Source organism: Salvelinus fontinalis, chromosome 6 (assembly GCF_029448725.1).
Source record: "Salvelinus fontinalis isolate EN_2023a chromosome 6, ASM2944872v1, whole genome shotgun sequence".
Lineage (NCBI taxonomy): Eukaryota > Metazoa > Chordata > Actinopteri > Salmoniformes > Salmonidae > Salvelinus > Salvelinus fontinalis.
The window spans coordinates 32650594-32671640 of record NC_074670.1 but is presented as its reverse complement, the minus strand read 5'-3'; the positions used below and the strand labels follow the sequence as shown (position 1 = coordinate 32671640).

Sequence of the window (21047 nt, the reverse complement as noted above, 5' to 3'; positions counted from 1 at the left end):
TTTATTTACCACATGTGGATTCCAAGTTGTAGAAACATCAATGGAAACAGGATGCACCTGAGCTTAATATCAAGTCTCTTGCAAAAGGTCTGAATACTTATATGAATAAGGTCTATTTATCTTTAATAAGTGTAAAAAAAAAAGTATTTAACCAATTTTAGAATAAGGCTGTGTCGTAACAAAATGTGGAAAAAGTGAAGGGGTCTGAAATCTTTCCGAATGCACTGTAATGGGCTTCAATTGATTATGCAATCTTAAAGCACATGCACTGCACAAATAAACCTTCCTTTGACAAAAGACTAACTTTGTCTTTTTTAAATTATAAATGACAAACAGTTTGTTCAACAATGCATAACAAAAAAGTAATTGAGGGAAACCATTTTAAATCACAGAAATTTTATTTTCAAAAGAATTCCACATCCTCAGATAAAGAGTTGGAAAATAAAAAGAAACTGGGTGGATGAGAGGCCAGGGGGATTTAGTAATACAGCTTCTGCAGAGGGGGCAGTGCTGGCAGGTTATAATACAGAAGGATCAGAAAAGCCACTACAGCACTGGGGAGTAGAACGACAGATCTGCTTTAGTCAAAAATCCAGAGCAATAGCATATCTCGAATCATTACATTTTCTTCCGGTTCATTAGCATTTTGGCCAGCAGACAGTTTGACAAAAAACAAAACAAATGGATAAACCATGGCACCGAAAAAGCATGAAAAAAGGAAATAAAAAGCACAAATCTATTGGAGGAAAGGGCAGTAGAAGAGCAGCCATCTTGTGAGAAGAGCTGGTACCTCATCGATGGGGAATTCAAGAGACATCTGAAACAGAGGGATTGAATAATGGATGAAAACAGCATGAAGACAGAAATGAGATGACAAGATAATGCATTAGAACTCTGAACAGAGAAATCTATTTTATGTGGCTGTAGGGATTGCTTTGTTTACTCTTCAGAAGCAAAATTGTGTACGGGTAGAAAGTGAAGACTGAAACTCTGATACTTACAACTAGCAGGCCTTGCGCCGTATCTTCGCATGATCTGGTCTTGTGTGAATTTCACAAAAGATTCGTATTGTTCTGTAACAGAGGATCAAAATGGCTGTTGGATTAGTACAAAATTGTGAAGGTGCAGATTCAACTACCAGATATGTATCAACACATACTGGTGTCCTTTCTACATGTGATGCAAAAAAAATAATATTTGGTGCTTCTTTCTTCACTAAACGGTTGATCATTCCAGTCACAGGAAATTTATATTCTATAAACATTAGCAGTCTTGGCTAGTAGTGTCTAGTCTATAAATCCATATCTGCCAAGAGCAGCCCTTAATTAAACAAAAACAAAAATCAGCAGGACATTAGATAAAAGGCATTAAATGTGTTCTGGGGGAGCAGCAAATAGGCCTCTCTTATTGCACACAGGGTGCCATAACATTTAAGATTTTTCGTAAGACAGAAGGAACAAACTAAAGCCATTTTCACACTATCGTGCTGACCCGAACCACTGTGCTAGCTGACATTTTTAGCATGGTTCCAGCATCTACAGTTTATGCGTAACCATGCCACCTCAGCTTGTTTGGCTCAATAATGTGAAAAGCCCTTTTGACTGAGGTTTAAGGATGGTGATATGCAATGTGCTATCTGTACCTGCAAGTTTTGTGTTGAGGATCTGTTCATACTCCTCCCGGATCTTCTCCTCGTGGTCTTTGAGCAAGCGCTCACACAGGTAGCTCACCTGCCTCAGTGTGAACGACGGCTGGTCCTTCCTCGAGGCACCTGGGACACAGTGAGATTTTAAATAGGCTGACATTGCCCAGGTCAGAGTTCACAATGTCCTCTCTAGGAATAGAAGTCTGCGCAACAATTTCTTGCTTGCCGTTTGTCGCCTTCGACTCAGCAGCAGCCTAGAGCAGTGGTTCCCAACCGGTGTGCTGCGTGCCTTGAACTCAGGTGTTTAGCCATGGGTGGGCATAGGCCCACCCACTGGGGAGCCAGGACCTGCCAATCAAATTGAGTTTCTACCCACAAGAGGGCTTTATTTGACAGAAATACTCCCCAGTTTCAGCTCTCCGGGTGGCTGGTCTCAAACATGAAAATGGCACATGGTTGCATCTGTATCTTGTTTTAAGTCTAGTGCGCTCAGGCTGTTACATTTGTATCACTTGAGGGGCACGCGTCACGAGCAAAGGAATTTGTATCATTTTACGTAGTCTGTGAAAACCATTAGCTCAGGCAAGTCTGATTCGGCCTTTATTTTTATATACATGGCTCTGGGTTAGCTATACCAGAGCCTCTGCTATAGAAACAAACAGAACATGACTGTGTCCGTGGTTGCACCTTCACAATGTAGAAAACAGCTTGACTGTACCCCAAAAAAAACATAGTAAAAAAAACATACCAGAGCTTAATTTCCTTATTTCTTGCGCAGATTCTTGGGAAGCTCCTAAGGGGTACAAACAACTTAACCATCATGAGTAAGGAACTATCAAAACTATGAAAATATTTAAAATACACCCTATTTAATCTATTAAAAAAAACATTTGTCACAGAAAATAGATGGTTTGCAGAATGAATCAGATGGGAGGTCATTACCACTAAATGAATATGGACATTTTAGGTGTGCCGCAGAATTTAATATTCCATCGTGTGCCACGGTTCATAAAAGGTTGGGAACCAGTGGCCTAGAGGGTCACACGGCACTAACAAGGCCCCGTTGCCAAAGTCTCCTGACCTTGGAGCTGGATCCAGGGGAAGGCTGAATGATTCATACCCTGGGATTTTAAGTGTACTATGACCCATTCTGACTTTCTGACCAAAGCTTTCTAAAGCTAAATTCCAGGCAATAGTCTCCGAACTAGGAGAGAAAACTATAATTACTAGAACGGAGTGGCAGATATTCACATTCAAGTCAATGGTCTCCCGAGTGACGCAGCGATCTAAGGAGGAGTCACTAGAGATCCTGGTTCGATCCCGGGCTCTATCACAACTGGCCATGATCGGGAGTCCCATAGAGCGGCGCACAATTGGCCCAGCGTCGTTCAAGTTAGGGGAGGGTAGGCAGTCACCGTAAATAAGAATTTGTTCTTAACCGACTTACCTAGTTAAAGTAAAGTAATTGTCTATGTGTTGAGACATCAAAAAGAAGAGGGCACTGACTAGCTATACTTGAGCCAATGGGATCTATAAAAACATATACCGACTCCAAGCATCATTATGTAACGTCTGTGGCTGAAATGTTTGGGGTTTGTATTACCGCTGCATGCTCACACTGAACACCATATGAGTGGTGATGGGGTTTGGCAGGGGACCCCCCCCCCTCGTGTGTGTGTGTGTCCCTCTCTCGCATGGTCTCACCTGGCGGGGAGCTGGGGGCGGTGAGGGAGGAACTGGGGGCATCGGTGGAGCTACAGGCAGCCTCACTCTGGTTGAAGGCCCCCTCCAGCTGCCGTCGCCTCTGGTAGCGGCTGTACTCCTGACGGATGTTCTGGAAGATCTGCTCTGTAGAGGGGACAGAACACAGGGGACACGGTCATAAACAGGGCCGGGAACAACCAGCACTCAGGAGGACAAATAATGCCGGGAGCACCTACATGAAAATGGTGCCCGTCTAGTTGATTTTAGAAGACAACAAGCCACAGCCTGCCTTGAAAGCCCAAACATAAAAGGTGACCGGTTTCTTTTTAGATATACTTTGATCATAGCAAACCAGCCATGTCAGATAGCTAGGAACATTCAGCTTCTGAGAATGCCAATGTGTTCCAAAATGGAATGTTGGTGATCACTACAAGCATGCTATAGGCCTAGTAGGCGTAGTGTTCAATGAGAACAGAATGTTTTCCCTCAAGCCTAAATGAAGGCCCACAGCTATGCACACATCCTGTGAGCTGCAGTGTTCAGCTGATGTGGTTTTCAAAACAAAACACACTAACAGGAAGGAGCGCTTTAAAGCTGGGCGAGACTAACATCAGCGACACACACACCAGCTGTGTCAACCCCCACAGCACACTTCCTCAAAAATAATCCACCCCTTCTGAGATCCCGTGACTGGCAAGAAGGGGCAAAGGAGTCAGTTTCACTTCTTCCTTCAAATCTTTCAGTTATTGTGACGAATCCATAGCTGACTAGGAGACAGTCAGGCTTAACAGGTCTTCATGTCTGAGGCAAAATAAGCCAAGACAAAAATAGTAGACAGCTTGTCTTGTACCAGCATGTCCGGCAATAACACAGCAAGAAAACTACTCTAATATTTGACACACAGGTCTACTTGGCAGTGGTGCTAAAGCTGGAGATCTTTGTTGACAAGCAGGAGCAACAAGCACAAAGCAGAGTGATTTATTTAGATAGATCTGGGTGACATCTGACTGCAATAGAGGGCGGAAAGGAGCATGAAACAGGGCACCGGCCTGCCATGCTACAGCCTCCTTTCCAGAGAAACTGGGTTGGGTTTTATCCTCCAAGGTCTTTGATCACTGCAGAGTTGGGCCTCAGCCAGGCTGCATCCCTATGGCACCCTATTCTCCATGTAGGGCTCTGATCAAAGGTAGGGCACTACGCTATGAAGGGATTAGAGTGCCATTTGGGATGAGGTAATCTAACGTAGCATGCGTAAAGAAAAAACACCACAGCAGAGTTCCCACATCCGGTTTTCAGCAGAAACGGTAGCTAGGTTGAATTAGCATTAGCTCTGAAAACCGGATGCATCCGGTTGTTGGCAACGCCGCTAAGCCTAGGGACGAGCCTAGAGATCTGTGGACAGAGCTAGGCCCTACATGTGCTCAGGCAGTGGTAGTACCCACTCTTTTTAGCCTAAGCAGTGGGACTGCAACTAAAACCTTTTGACTTAATTTCAGGGCCAATTCCAGCATTCAGCAAACAACCCTGGAGGAAGTACGTAGCCCCTAATCGGTGAAGACTTTTTGTCAAGAGTCCATATCCCACTGGAAACCATTTCAAATCAGATCCACTAAGATATGGCACCTCACTTGCAAGGGTTTTGACTAGGCTATGTTCAATAAGAACATTAGCCAACATACAAAGACAAAACTAAACCCATCAACCTGGTGCTGAACTGAAATTTCACAGATTGGGTGTAAAGTTCAAATATATATTGGGAACGAAAACAAGAAAAGAACATGTTTAGGCTATGCCGTTCCCCTGACCAGTGTTGATAGCCAGAGAGAGAGTGTGACTTAAGTCCTTCACCCTTTGAGGTGGAATAAGGATGTTATCTAGGGAGGCCTGCCTCATTTATCTTGGGTTGAGAGTGCAGAAGCCATATCAAGGTATGAGCAAACATGCATGTCTCTGTGAGCTGTTCTGAGGGGGAAGCAAGCCAGCAGGCCAACATGGCACTTTCTCAGTTCATATTTCTTCACCTCCTCAAAATGCATTGTAAGCACTAGTCTGAGGGGAGGGACATATTGAATATTTGCGTCCTAATGCGCTCTGAGGCAAGGAGAGAGCGGAATGTAGGCAAGACGAACTGTAAACTAGCCTCTCTCAGAAGCCATTTTGAGAGGGAGGTAGCTAGACATGTGACTGACTGGCCAGCCATGTATTATCAGGCTGGAGGCTTCAAATTTGCAGAGTACACCACCACAAGAAGAGCAGGACAGGAGCAGCAAGGGAGTTGATGAGCTGAAGCCTTCCTGTGTTAACAAAGCAGCGCTAATCTGACAGGCTGTGTTTATTTAACCCCAGCTAAACGTTAACTTAATAAAAGCTGTACTTACCCCAGAGACAGGAGTATATGAAAAGGGGCTTCCCTTTTGAACAGTTGAGTTTGGAGGCGTGACTCAAATGTTTCACGATGCTGCATGAACTGACTAGTTGAAAGGCCACTGTGTGAGATCGTCTGCCAATGCTACCCCAAATAGATGTGTGAAATTATCTATTAGCTTGAGCATCACGTTTATCTAAATAGCTTACCTACAATGAGGCTTAAGCCCAAGTCATAAATCACTCCTTAAAATTAAGTTGTCAAAAGGTTTGGTTCTTTATGTTGGTGCCATGACAGCAAAAGTCACCAGCATCTCAATTTCTGCAGGCTACATTTTGAAACACTCCATTTGATACAGGGGTGAAAGTAGATTTCATTTCTTCCCGGTACGGGACCTCCTGTGTGTTCATGAAATTAAAATCATTGAATTAATAGGGATTCTAATCGGAGCTCTGTGGGCCTCGTCGTAAAGATTTATCATTTAAGTTTTGAAATGCATTACCTTTTAATGTAGCATAAACAAGTCATGATATTTGCATCTGATTGTCAAACAAACCACTTAAAAAAAAGGGCTCCTTTACTAAGCTATAAGGGTTGCAAAGGGTCGTAAACTTTACGATAAATTTCCATGGGAAGTTAGGCCCGGGAATTTTGATTAAATTCATCAAAAAACCTTTTTTGTGGGTTACACAAGGCAATTCTAGCTCTTGTGGCACATTTTAGTTAAACTATCCCCAATTCAATGGAATTGCAACCCTCTGCATTTTTCAATCACATGTGCAGCTGATTCTCAAGATCTTGCACACTAATGAGATGCTATTGAGCCCACACTACTATACAGTCTGAGCAAAGGACTACATGCTTTCTGGTAAGTTTTGATTACAATACTGGGTGGGATGAATATATTTTATGTGACATGATTTTATGTTAACTAGTATAGTAGTAGCCTACAACAAAGTGTGTTTAAATCTTTTATAACTTGTTAACAACTTTTGCTAGTTATTCTTTGCTACCATGTGGGTTTTAGCTTGCTTGAGCCTGCTAACTGAGGAGTGTTAATTCACCTATTTCCATACATGTTTCATTTTAAAACATCTTACAAAGGTGTTTATTTCAACGGTTTATTTATCTGTACATGGAATTGTAGAAGGAAAAGCTGTGTACATTTGCAAATACTGTGCCAAATCATGTGAAGAATGCAACAATGATGCAGAACTACCTGGCCAAGTGAATAAAGTTCCCTCAGTGCTCACAACAAGCAACCTCTGACAAAAGTCCCTCTACTTCTATTTGAGGTAAAAAATTATTACTCAAGACACCGTATCGATAGCAACAGCTCATGGTCCTCCTGGAATCAGGTTTTTGACTCAATGGAGGAATGTAGTCAGAGAAATGCTGATGAATGTCTTGCTCGAGCTGTGTATGCAACTGGGTCACCTCTGATGCTCACAGGCAATGTGTATTGGATTAGATTTCTGAATGTTCTTCGCTCAGCATACACCCCTCCAACCAGACATGCTTTATCTACTCATTTGCTGGATGCAGAGTTCAGAGTTTAAGTGAAGGTCAAGCAAATCATAGAGAAAGCAGACTGTATTGCAATCTGATGGGTGGTCGAATGTTCGTAGGCAAGGAATAATTAACTGCTTCTCCACCCCTCAACCAGTATTCTACAAGAGCACAGACACAAGGCACATACACACCGGTCTCTACATTGTAGATGAGCTGAAGGCAGTCAATGACCTTGGACCACAGAAGGTATTTGCACTGGTGACAACAATGCTGCAAAAATGAAGGCTGCTTGGTCTACCCTCACATCACAGCCATTGGCTGTGCAGCTCATGCAATGAATCTGCTCCTCAAGGACATCATGGCACTAAAAACAATGAATACACTCTACAAGAGAGCCAAGGAAATTGTTAGGTACGTGAAGGGTCATCAAGTTACAGCGGAAATCTACCTCTCCAAGCAAAGTGGGAAGAATAAAAGCACCACACTGAAGCTGCCCAGCAACACCCGTTGGGGTGGTGTTGTCATCATGTTTGACAGTCTCCTGGAGGGGAAGGAGTCTCTCCAAGAAATGGCCATATCAGTCTGCCGATATAGACAGCCCCATCAAGAAGTTCCTCCTGGATGATGTATTTTGGGAGAGAGTGGTAAGCAGCCTGAAACTCCTGAGAGTGGTAAGCAGCCTGAAACCTATAGCAGTAGCCATTGCACAGATTGAGGGAGACAATGCCATCCTTTCTGATGTTCAGACTCTGCTTGCAGATGTAAGAGAAGAAATCCGTACTACCTTCACTGTTGCTCCAAGCAGAGGAAACTGCAGTTCTGAAATACATCAAAAAGCATGAAGACTTCTGCCTGAAGCCCATACAAGCTGCAGCGTACATGTTGGACCCCAAGTATGCTGGCAAAAGCATCCTGTCTAGTGCAGAGATCAACCAGGCCTATGGTGTCATCACTACCGTGTCTCACCACCTTGGCCTGGATAAGGGCAAGGTTCTTGGCAGTCTAGCGAAATACACTTCCAAGCAAGGGCTTTGGGATGGAGATGCAATATGGCAGTCGTGCCGACATATCTCATCAACTTTGTGGATCTGAGGTGCTTTCCCGGGTTGCCATTATCATCCTCCAAATCCCACCAACATCAGCCGCCTCAGAGCGCAACTGGTCCTTGTTTGAACACAAACACACACCAAAGCACTCAACAGGTTGACCAATACAAGGGTTGAAAAATTGGTGGCCATCAAGGCAAATTTGAAGCTTTTTAAGCCTGACAACAAGGCAGGTCGGCCAATAGGCAGCCAGTCAGAACCGTGCACTAGGCCCATCTATTGGCACTCAAAAGATGCATCTCGCATTGGAACGCTATATCTTGCATTTCTTGGCTCGCAACTTCAGTAAAGTAGGGCCTATCATCAATGAATAGGCTAGAATATTCTACAAACAGACTGAACACGTTCACATCCCTACTTTTAATACATGTGCTGTATTGTCATGACAGATGGCATCAGCTCAGATGTCTTCAGTGGGTAACTGAGTTGATTTGTTGGATTTGGATCTATGTGCAGAATTTCTTAAGATTACGTTCCAGGTTCTTACCTTAATGGGCAATAAATTAATCTGGTTTGTGTTTGAACAATACTGCAAGCTGACCTACTTTTGTGCTAATGTTCAACACAGCGTTAGCCAAGTACTTCTCGCCAGAATTTTCATTCAATTCATTATACCCTAACTTCAGTTAGTAAGCCCTGTGGCCAGTTGCCACCCATAGTCATGCTCTAGTAGCAACCAATGATGTCTATACTTTAAGAGGGTCTTTGCTACATCAACTTGGCCTGACCCACAATACAGCCTTCTTCCTGGCGGCTTTGAAGTCTGTAAGTCCCCCCCACTATACTTCAGCAATGGAGGGTGAAATGAGTCAGACGGCCTGTTTTTCCTCTTCACCGCCACCCCACGTACAACTTATCTGGCCAATCTCTTGCCTTGTACACTGTTTTTGTTTGTTCTCTCCCTAAGCTTTTTAGCTGAGGCTTTTCCCTCTCGTAGGAAGTTTCTGTGATTGATTGCTTTGGCCTGGCTGTGGCAGGGTCATTGTTGCTAGGCAACACCCCAAGATCGGTATTCTGGTGGTTGGCAGTGCTGGCCTGACTGGCAGTAGGGGAGGGATTTCACTTGTCACTCAAAAGGTTAACCTGGAGCTCTGAGATCACTCAGCACAGCACACCCAGGTGCAGATATACCCTGATTCGGAAAAGGATGTCTCTTGTCAACTTAATGCATTTGATCAAATCAGGGGTGATAGTAAAACGGTCCAGTATGGTGTCCCAGCCAAATAAATAGCGGCGGTACACCATACTGGTAAAACATCATCAGCATATCACGATTTAAACAAAATGTAATAAACTAGGATTTTACACCCTTATTTGTCATTAGCCAACTATGTCAGAGGCATGAAAAATGAGCAAATGGACTTGAAAATGGGTGTGGTATAGCTTTTGCTCCAAAATACAATGTGGTTCGATGAGAACACTGACATTTTGCCAAGGCAGAGATGAATGGCCGACGCGTGTGGACAGCAGTGGATGCATGAATTCTGGCCTAATGACAATCGGCAAAATGTCATTACACTTGGTGGTGTATTGTGTAACTGGTGTCTATTTCCATTCAACAGTGTTTGGATGCTGGAAATATGTTGCAAGTAGATTAATGTGTGTGGGTTGCACATTTTGGGGAATATTCAAAAGGTGGAGACTTTCCATGGGAATTAACTGGAATATGGGAATTAATGGAAATGTATGCAAATTATTACCATTTAAAATGCGATTTTTGCATTGGATATATTTACCATATATGGAGACACAAACATTTAACCTTATCATAAGTAGACATGATTAAATCCTTCCAATAGAAAAAATAAAACTATTTAGCTACGAATTGAACTTTAATTAAATGAGTTGACTCTTCACATGGGATAATTTCGAAGAACAACAAAAGAAAGGGAATATTGAATGATCCATCGCATCTCCCAAAAACATTTTCAACATACATCTGTGAAATGACAGTCTAGAAACTAAAGCTTTGGTTGTCTTCCTCTCAGGCTTCCATGTCTTCTCCCTGGACCTCCTCAATGTCCACCTCTTGAACATCAGACTCTGAGGCCTCATCTTCACTCTCACTTTCCAACCTTGTTGAGAATGGCTATACTGTGTCCCTCGATAGGAAAGAGTTGAGTGTTTGTGTTCTCAGAAGTACGGCAACTAAATCAGTCCCCTCCATTCCAAAAACACTGAATCTTAGGAGTCGATTCCAAATCTTGATACTCAGAAATGGGAGTCGACTTACTGGATGGGGAGAATAGTCATCCATCTATGGAGACAATTTTTTAAAAATTAAAACACTTTAGAATTTGAATATACAAATCTGGTTCTCATAACATTTTTGATCTTTCCTCTATAGAAAACAAAAATATTTTGAGTTTGGTGACAAACCATACAAGTTACTGGCCAGACAACTTTGAAATACAGAATGACAATGATTCAAAGTTAAATATGTAACTAGGGAATTACGCTCGTCTCCCAAGGACATCAATGACAGATTCCCATCTAAAGCAGATATTAACCCTTTAAATTAATCATGCACAACTTTTTGGAAGACTAATCTCCCTGCCCTGAACCAGGAGGATTCTAACTTCCAGAATAAGGAAATCTGAGAAATTCGAGAAACAATTCATCTCTAAAGAGCGACAAGACCCCGGGCCCAGATGGATTCCCTGGTGAATTCTATAAAACATTCAAATACATTCTCTCCCTACCTGCACAAACTGATTGTTCAGGCCAATGAGGATGGAGCTCTCCCACCTACTTTGAATTAGGCAGTTATTACAGTTATACATGAAAGGTAAAGCTCTGGAAGTAGGGTCATACAGTCCAAAACAGACCAGAAGATCTTTGCAAAAACTCTGGTTAACATGCTTAGCACTTCAGTGGGCAAATTGGTCCAGTCGGACCAGACCGGCATTATCCCAACAGAAACTCAATCTTCAATCTCAGGCGCCTCTTCAACATGATGTATTACTCAGGTTACCCAACAATGACCTTGCCGTTAAATCTCGACGCTGACAAAGCCTTAGACCAAGTTGAGTGGCCGGTCCTACAGAAATGTAATATTGGAGACGGGTTCATAAAATGGATCCAGCATCTATATACGTACCCCATGTGCAAGAATACCCACTAACCAATCAGTCGCCCCGATTTAACCTTTAGAGGAACAAAATATTTCCTATTTAGGAATTGTAGTTACCCAAACACACACTATTTAAAGAGAATTTCCCCCCTCTGATGCAAAATCTGAGGCAAACATACACATTTTAGAGCACTCTCCCAATTTCCCTGCTCAGAAGAATGAATACCCTCAAGATGGTCTTCCTCCGGCAAATGCTTTACCTATTCCAGAACATCCCAGTATTGATATCGAAGTCATTTCATAAATAACTAGATGCAACTATAAATCAATTATAGAAAAATGAAATAAAAACAGGATAGGTAAAAAATAAAAACCTTTGTAAGTCCAAGATGGGAGGATTGGCTCTCCCAAATTGTATATTTTACTATTGGGCCACTAACCACCATGCTGTTACGTTTTGGCTGCTCTAGTATGGAGCTAGACGATTGCCACCCCTTCTTTATTGGCGGTGTGATCATTTCCCATCAATTTGGAGATGTCACTTTATAGTAATAATCATATTATACATAGCACAGTCCAAATCTGAAATCAAATTAAGGGTGTATGTGGCCCGCAACCTGGTTCAATACTGCCCGCAGAATCATGCTCAGAGCAAAGAACTTGCGATGATAAAAATGTTTTGAAAAACGTATTTGTTATTTAATTTTAAAAGTCCAATGAATACTCACCTTTATGTAATGATTTAACTCCCACCGCTTGTGGGACATTTATTTTGAAGGCACGTATAATTAACTGCATGAGGACAGACTGACTGACACGTCACAGATGCAATTTCTAGCTAGCTACAATTTGAGCGAAAATTAGTTTAAAAGAAAATTAGCCAAGGAATATAGGGTGTTCCAGCAAGAGTGGATTGAAATATTTATTTATTGAGATATCAGGGAAAGCTGTGTGCAAAGAGAGAATCGCTGTCTTGAAAGACTAACTTGTCCCGACACTTTCAGACGAAGCATGCAGAGAAATAGGAATGTCTGAGCAGAGGGCAAGTGCGTCGAAAGACTTGCTTTCAGTTGCAAAAGAAGCAAGGACTTTTCACAAAACTGCATTCAGCAAAACAGAATTGCGAGAGCTAGCTATGTACTGTCCCACAAAATTGCTAAACATAGCAAGTCATTCTCTGAGGGCGAATTCATTAAAGGTTGTTTAATTGACTGCAGCAATACTTTGCCCTGACGAGCGGTTAGAAAATGTTCCCGTCAAGACGGCGCAGTTGTTGATATTCTTACAAGAAATAACCCCAGACTTGGAAATTACAGAGGAGCTTGCTTCAGTGCAGGCAATGAAGAGCGCAACCACATGGAACGATATATTGGAGGAGGTTAATAAGTGTCTGGCAAAGCTGGGATTGAGTTTTGAAAAGTTATGCAGTGTAACCACTGATGGGTGCCCAAATTTGACAGGAAAAAACATTGGCCCTTTGGAAAGGAACCAAGATCAAGTAGCTGAGTTGAACCCAGATGATAATTATTTTCCTGCATTGCATTATTTATCAGGAGATGCTCTGTAAATGTATTCTGAAAAATGACCCATGTTGTGGATAGTCAATAAAGTGGTAAACTTCATAAGCTCAAAATCTTTAAACCACAGGTAGTATCTCACTGTACGAAGAGACAGTAGGGTCATGCAAATCTCTACCACACAAACGCGAAACGGCTGAGTTTGGGGAAGGTGCTTAAAAGGGTGTGGGACCAGAAGTCAGATTTCGGAGTTTCTGTAAATTAAAGAAAAAGATGTGGATTTCCCTCAACAGCAAGATAAATAATGGTTGGCTGATTTTGCCTTCACTGTGGACATCATGGCACTCATGAATGAACTGAATTCCAAACTACAAGGGAAAGGTATTTTTGCACATCAGATGTAGAGCCTTGTCAAAGCCTCCAGGGGGAAAATTACTCCTCCTGACGCTCCAAGTAGAAGCCAACAATTTAAAAACAATATTAACAAAATTAACAAACAATTTATCCACCTTCCGACACTACTAGTCTGTTCCCTATCAGATGACCAGCGGGAGAAGTACACATTGCTGCCTCGTGCTTTAAACGGAGAGTTCATCATTTTGAGGATTTCAAAGTGTTGAAAAATGACATGCTGTTGGTTTCCTCTTTCACCTTCAACGTGGACAACGCTCCCACTGACCTGCAACATGAGCTTATCGATTTTCAGTCTGATGCAGTGATTGGAAAACTATTCAAAACAATGTCACTGATGGGGTTCTATACATCTCTCAAACAAAACTTCCCAAAGATTAGGAGTCATGCTCAGAACATGTTTGTACTATTTGGGCCAACCTATGTATGTGAACAGACATTTTCAGTGATTAAATAACAAGTCAAGGCATAGATCATCTCTTACTGACTCTCAGCAATCCAGCGCATAGTGACATCAGAAAATATACCTGACTTCACTGCTCTAGTCAATGCTCAGAGACTTCACTCCTCACACTGATTGAGTAGTTTAAATGTAATGTTGAGCTCTGTGTTTTTGTGCATACCCGTTCACAAGAGTTCTGTCCGTGGTGCCGAATGCAGTGTACTTTCCCCTCTGTAGTTCATCGTATGTTAAGTAAAATATGTAGCATATCTGGACGCGATTTATAGGAGATATATCTGTGAGTCATACACATGATGTATAATCCTGTAATATATGTTTCTGGCCCTCAATTGCAAAAATATATTCTAATGTGGCCCTCCATGGAAAAGAATTGCCCAGGCCTGCCTTAGGAATGATATGGGTCTGCTACCTATAGCGAGGAATCCCTTCTTTGCCCCCTCTAACCTCGATTACAACTTGAGCAATGGGGAGAGCTAGGGATCAATACCATAAGGGATCTATATATAGAAGGGACCTTTGCCTCCTTTCATTTGCTGAGGGAAACCTACAATCTTCCCAGAAGTAACTTATTCAAATACCTACAGATTAGAGACCAAGTTCTAGAACATCTTCCTACATCTGGAAAGGCTAAACCGCCCATGTTTGACAGTTGCATCAATGTTTGACAGTTGCATCAATTTGTCCCACTTCAGGTAAACCGATAACTCGTCTATATGACGCTTTCAAACTGTTAGCGCACCCTCTACAGATGCCCTTAAAGCAAAATGGGAGGAAGAACTAGGCACTGACCTTTCTGTACCAGACTGGGAAGATATCTTGGGAGTATAACCACACCTCCTAAATTAACTCCAGACATTCAAGATCTTACACTCTTCCAAAAATATGTATAGGATATAGGGGGATGTATGATAAATGTCATGATGCAGAAGGTACACTACTCCACTGCTTTGCGCTATGCTCTAACCTGCACGATTATTGGTGTAGAATTTTTGGGATTCTCTGAAGTTCTGGAGACTAATTGACCAGATCTACTGCTGATCTTCCTGGGAGTCTCAGAAACCCTACACAGATTATCCAAGTCCCAACACTAACTAATCTGTCTCATTAAAATAATATATTTAAAAAGTTGTTGTTTTGGAAAAAGGAGGAAGTACCCTCTACCAAATTATGGCTCAGTGATTTGGCAAACACTTAGGAAAAAATATATATCTTTTGAGCAATGCATAACCCAAATTTGATCAAATCTGGCAACCTCACCACTCTTATTTGGACCATTCCGGGCTGTGAAATTATACATTACAATGCACTCTCACCTGTGATCTTTCCATCTACCCTGGGGCAACGTGCTTGCCCCGTTATCCTAGCAATAGGGGGGAGGAGTGTCCTTGTTCAGATTTTTAATTTTACCTATAATTCTGGCTCTTTTTATATCGGTCTGCTCTTTTATGTTTGTATAAGAATTTCACATTTGTCTTCTCTACAAAGTACCTATACACCATTGTTGTGTGTTCAATAAAAAATATTTGAGCAAAGAAGTGGGAGTCGACGTGGAAAGACTCAAGGAATTCACTCTCCACCACTACATCATAGTCGCTAACTTTGTAAAAAAGGCAGAGAAAGGCAAGCGACAGCAGAGAAAGGCAAGCGACAGCAGCGAAGTCCTGTATGGCAGGCAATACTTTGAAAAGTTAAATGAGAAGGAAATGCCCCATGAGACCCAAAACGTTGCTGGCAGCTATATTGTGAATTTGCGTGGAATTTTAAAAAGAAAATGTTTAAAATGCATTTTATCGGTTAACATTTCTCACATCCCTAAATAAAATCACAGGGTATCTGTGCAGCTTGGATACTGACGTAATGCAGGCAAGACTAAATATGCTGTTTTGTAATTCTTGAAAAAATGTTTCAGGTGAACTACATTTATTCATTTGATGGTTCTCCCATCGATCAGGTTCTGGACATTTGGATGGACAAAGACTAAAATGTTTTTTAAAAAACATGGATGAGCTATTTAAAATTCCAAAATTTAAAGTTGTCTTTTTTCCCTCTCTTTAAAAAAAAAAAAATTGATCTAGGCTCTCCTTAAATAGAAAGCAGATTGTACAGTCAACTTCCCTGCCAGTTCTTGACTATGGTGACACCAGATTGCAGCAGCAGCCACTAAACGTAAACCTTTGGATGCCTTCTACCATAGCACCCTTCACTTTATCACAGGTGACAGTTTTAATACTCACCACTGCATTCTGAATGAAAAAGGTTGACTGGTCTTCATTAAAGTCTTGTAGATCAGTTAATTACTCCAATCAAGTGGGCTGAAGGGGGAGGAGAACCTGTCCATGTGCCCTGGGATCTACAACAAAGGAAACCTGATTGGCTCGCGGGGGGGGGCTGAACAGACACTGGAAAACCCACAGCGGAGAAGCTAGCTTGCAAAGAGCTACAGTGTGGCCTCTTGCAGGGTAAAGGTGAGCATAATATCAGGTATCTGGGCCCAATGTCTGCAGACACACCAACATCTTACATTCCTTTCCCCTTTGCAGCTGCTAAGCAGTATGGAATTTCGGCAAGCGAGGCGGATACTGAGTAAAATGCCAGTGTGCATGAAGCCGGAGGATAGCTGGCCTGTACATACAAAAAAACATTAAAGTGGTGAAAGAAAACACAGCCAATCAAGGGAAAGAGGCTCAAATTCAGAAGGCGATTGCGTGATAAGGGTAAACAGCCGCATGACAAATCCATTGCACACAAAAAGGCAGACAAGACGCCTCTTCCTCCATCTGCCCGTTACACAAGCTTCTTCAGCTGTTGAAACCTGAATGCGTGTGAACCTGCCAAAACCCTTGTGACGTTGCTAGATTTTCTGCTTTTTGGGTCAAAAGTGCCATCAGCCTTAGCTTGTGATAGATAAAATAGTTTTTTCTGGATCAAAAAGTAGCTTAGGTGGGGGATGTGGTGGGTCCGTTGGCACAGCAGAATTTGAGATTTTTAGAGACCCCTCTTGACAGTGTTGCATTTAAGCAAATTTATTGCAATTCCACAAATGTCTCCATTGAGCTGAGAAATTTCTCCAGTTTAAAGCTAATTTCATGGAGTTCTAAAACTTTTTGCAAAGGAGCGGAGAAGTTGTTTTTTCAGTTTAAACCACATTTCCTGTGATTCTACACATTCTGCTATGGAGCCGAGAGAGAATTGCCTTTTTAAAGCTAATTTCCTGCATGCAGTTTTATTTTGCTCAAACACAATACAATGAATAAATGTACTGTTATGGAATTTTCAATTCACTGTCTAGCTTTATTTCAATGATTGTAGATATAAAGTATGTTCAAAAGATGATAGATATCTGGTTTCAGTTCAATTTGACACAGAAAGCGTTAATCCCCATCCAGAAAATGATGACACCCAGTTTTGACATAGGCTTCCCGAAAAAACACTTAGGCGGCCCGCCCAATGATTTCAATGGCAGATAAACCCTGGATACACAGATGTCCCCTTACAAAAGAGAGGAGAAAAAAAATGTAGCTATTAAACAAGTCCTTGTCCAAACAAAACAGGCTCAGGACTAGTCTACATGTCAGTTGCACAATCTGGTTTGGTACGATGGACTAAACAGGACCAGGCCAACTGACTTTCTTTGGCTTTGTCCGGAACTGGGTCACCAGTCACATAGTTCCCCTTTCACGTCCACTATCATAGCCTATGTGGGAACCCACAGTTCAGGCCAAGCACAAATATCTCAAGGACAGATGACAAATTCAAAGCTACTCCCTAATATCCGCTCACTTTTTTTGATATCATTGTCATTTTGTAATAACATCATTAGAGAACAAAAGTGCTAGGGGAATGTTAGGTATTCACTCTGTGGGCATTCAATTAGATACATTCAAGGAGAGCGCTAACCCCTTTCAAAGGTCGATGGGCGCCATGAAGAAAACTAAAACCAGACCAAAGGTGGGACGCTGGGAGCTGGTGGCCATGGGAATTCAGTGTCAGAATATTCTGAAGACAGGAATTTTGGACAAATACAGGGATGCAAACTGGTGAGGTCTCAAAAAGGTGATTTCAGAGTGGGGTTGTGACAATGCCAACATTTTACTAACGATGTGATACCGGGCCAAGTATCACGATACCAAGAAGTATCATGATACCACAGGGTTTGGGCCCACCGCCATCACCAAACTAAGTAGTATCATGATACCATTGGGTTTGCGCACCTCCAGGACGCCTGTTCCAGTTCTATACATTCGGCACATGTGATGCACAAAAACCTGTCCCTGACATTCACATCTCTACTCAATCCAACACATTGAATGCTATTTATCGCTTTTTCCCTGTGCCTCCCAAATGTCTGTATAGCCAAGGTATCATGTTGTTAGCTAGCTAGCAAGGTAACATGACAATACAAGACAGTTTGTCACAGGATAAGGTAACTTTGGTAATATGGGGCATAACTTGAGGGGTTTTCAGTGACGTAAAGGCACAAGCATGACGGTCACTGTGGTCCGCTTTTCCTCTATGGCAGTGGCACTGAGGCTGCGTGGGAGCGAAGTCAAACTGGCCTGCTTGTTAAGGGCAAAATGAAAAGATATTGGTGCGGCTCGCATCGCATAATTAAACAAATGTAACAGAAAATAAAGCACTGCCTGCCCACCCCAGCTAAATAACAGACGGCGAAAAGCAGCTGAGTAGACTAATGGCTGGTTAGGGGATGCGGATGGCTGCCACACGTGATATTGGATGAAAGACTCATTCTGATATGACATATCTGGCATCATACACTAAACTCTGATATTCTAGTTGTAGGACACTTAGAGATGCATTCTGTGCACAGACATTGAGAGATAAGGTAGTGATCACACCGGGGGAAGATCTGTTTATACCTCTTTTATAGCGCAACGGGTAATATATCGAGTCTGCAAACTTGGTCAAACCCAACCTTACGGATCTACACGATTCACATAGATTACCTATTTTGAGATCAATCTGGAGGTGAAATAAAAACACCTGTTTAGGCGAGGTGCTGGCTAGCGGAGTAGAACACTTGAAAAAGAAAAGGAGAGCTGCAAACTAAGAGCTCAGATGCCATGACCAACATTTCCATATTTTACAGATGCCATGACCAACATTTCAACAGACAAGCTGTCTTCATCAGGGTATAATGATAAAGAGATCAAAACAGTTAATACGTTTACATCCCTGAAAATATGTAAAAAGGTTCAACCACCAACTGCCTTGGTTAGTTGCTGAAGGAAAAGCAGTCAATTTATAACAAAATAAAAAATTAAAAAAAGAGATAGGCCGGACAAAGGACAAACCAGACAAGACAAACCAGGAGGGGGGGTTAACCATTTCAATAGCGGAGGCATTCACGTCTAGACGCAGGCCTGGGTAATGATAAGAGTGGGATAGCCTCAAAAACAAGATGACCTGGAGTGCCCAGTCCATACAAACTCTGGCCCAGGAGGCAGTCCATCCTACACCCTTATTAGATTTTTGAGTCATTGAAATGATTTGTGTGACAGGAGCTGCCCGTCCATTGAACTGCAGCAGGATGCAGGGATTGAATTTTTAAAAGGATTTACTGTGGTGCACCAAACTAAAAAAAATCTGCATGAAATGAACAAGGGGTTCAAAATGAAAGATCAGCCCCCAGCATTGTAATCCTTCAGTTAAAATATTATACACAAATCTCAACAAAGAAATAAGATCAAATTGTGCCAAGTGGGAGGAGGATTTTAATTAGGGTTTAGACAGCTGTGAAGATTAGATCCTGTCAAATAGCTCGCTTCTACTCCAGTGACGGCAAATTCAATGAGCTTTGTTGGATTGCAGTCGAGATATCCAGGTAATTATCTTGCCACCCCTGCAGTCCCCCACACTCGCTCAACTCTCACAGGGGATAGATAACATTTTCAAGCGGGTGGGCCGGATTGGTGCGAGCATAAAGCGTTAGAACAATGCCCTCTCAGCCCAGGGAAAACAGAGAAGGTATAAAAAATAGATATAACTATTCCCACACTTCTAAACAAGAAGTCTTGGACGTTTCAATGCAGCGTTCTACTATATTACAATAAGTCTGATCATGGAATAAGTTGGTTAAATGTACCTAGCTAGGCAAACTCAACTGGTCATTGCTAACTTCGCATGTTTTAATTTAGTCACACGAGACCAATCATGGATTGTGGACCATGCAAGTATGTACGTTAGCTAGCTGGGCTAGGGTTGTTATGCAGCTAGCCAAATTAGCCATCTTCGCAAGCTGACGCCGAAACATGCATTTTTTTGCTTTGTGTCAGATAATGGTGTTAGCTAGCTAACATGCCAGGCTATTAAAATAAACTAATATATTAGTTACCGGCTAACTAGTTAGCCAGCTATAACGGTATGTTAGCTATCTGACTGCGTTTAGTTACCGAGCAAATGTTAGGCTAGTTACTGTTGGAACCTAACCAGCTAAGTTAACGTTAGCTAACATTAGCTTCTTGTACACCAACCCCCATTCTCGCGAAACACCCATTCCACTCCACCCTAACCCCCTCCCCCATATCATCCCCTTGAACTACAGCTTATTCGAACTTTTGGCCATTTCTTACCTGGAGTTAGCCTGTGCTCTCCTCCCATAGTCGGGGGAGACATCGAGTGCGATGGGCAGTCAACTGGCGGACGGAGGTTGCATCTTTGAGGGGACGGGGTGCTTGGAGCCCCCGGTAGTGCATTGCACCTTCTTCGCTTAGGAGACTGAGGACTGAGTAGGGCCTCAAACTCCATCGAGCGCTTTAACGTAGCTCCACACGCCATGGTGCCTGAGCTAAATAGACAACGAATATGTACAGTAGATAAAAAAATCTTCTAAAAATGCTGTAGTCGACTTTCTCTTTCCGCTCCCCTCTCTTCACAACAACGGTTTACCGAAACCTAGACAGTAAGAGCCAACTGCAGTATCCACTGAATTTCCAATACGTCACAATGAACGACCGTACCATTCTACAAAAAGAGGGGGAATGTAGGAAAATAAATGATTCGCGTATAATGTATCGTATATAGCGAATAATTGTGATATGTAGATGTTATTTCATATTTTATCTATTCAACATGCATGTGTGCTAAATTTGGTCAATAATGTACAACTTTATACGTTTATTGTTGTCATCCACCCCTTTTCTTTTATGACGACTGTTTTCAGTTTAACTCAAATTGAGGTTCACGTGAGCACTCGATTGTTTTCTTATCGGGTGACGAGGGTACATTCTCTGC

General features: G+C 42.2%; 1 protein-coding gene across 2 annotated transcripts; it reads right to left on the bottom strand.

Annotated features, from left to right (window-relative positions):
• Positions 1-379: 379 nt before the first annotated feature.
• Positions 380-20764, bottom strand: LOC129857700 (akirin-1-like). Of its 2 annotated transcripts, XM_055926199.1 has the most exons (6): positions 20387-20764; positions 3350-3493; positions 2394-2438; positions 1643-1771; positions 1002-1073; positions 380-817 (listed from the first exon to the last, which is right to left on the bottom strand). In XM_055926199.1, exons 1-6 carry the CDS (start codon positions 20589-20591, stop codon positions 807-809), a joined length of 606 nt encoding a protein of 201 aa, XP_055782174.1. In that variant the 5' UTR covers positions 20592-20764; the 3' UTR covers positions 380-806. The 2 variants fall into 2 exon arrangements, with proteins under 2 accessions (XP_055782174.1, XP_055782175.1); XM_055926200.1 differs by lacking the exon at positions 2394-2438.
• Between the last annotated feature and the right edge of the window lie 283 nt (positions 20765-21047).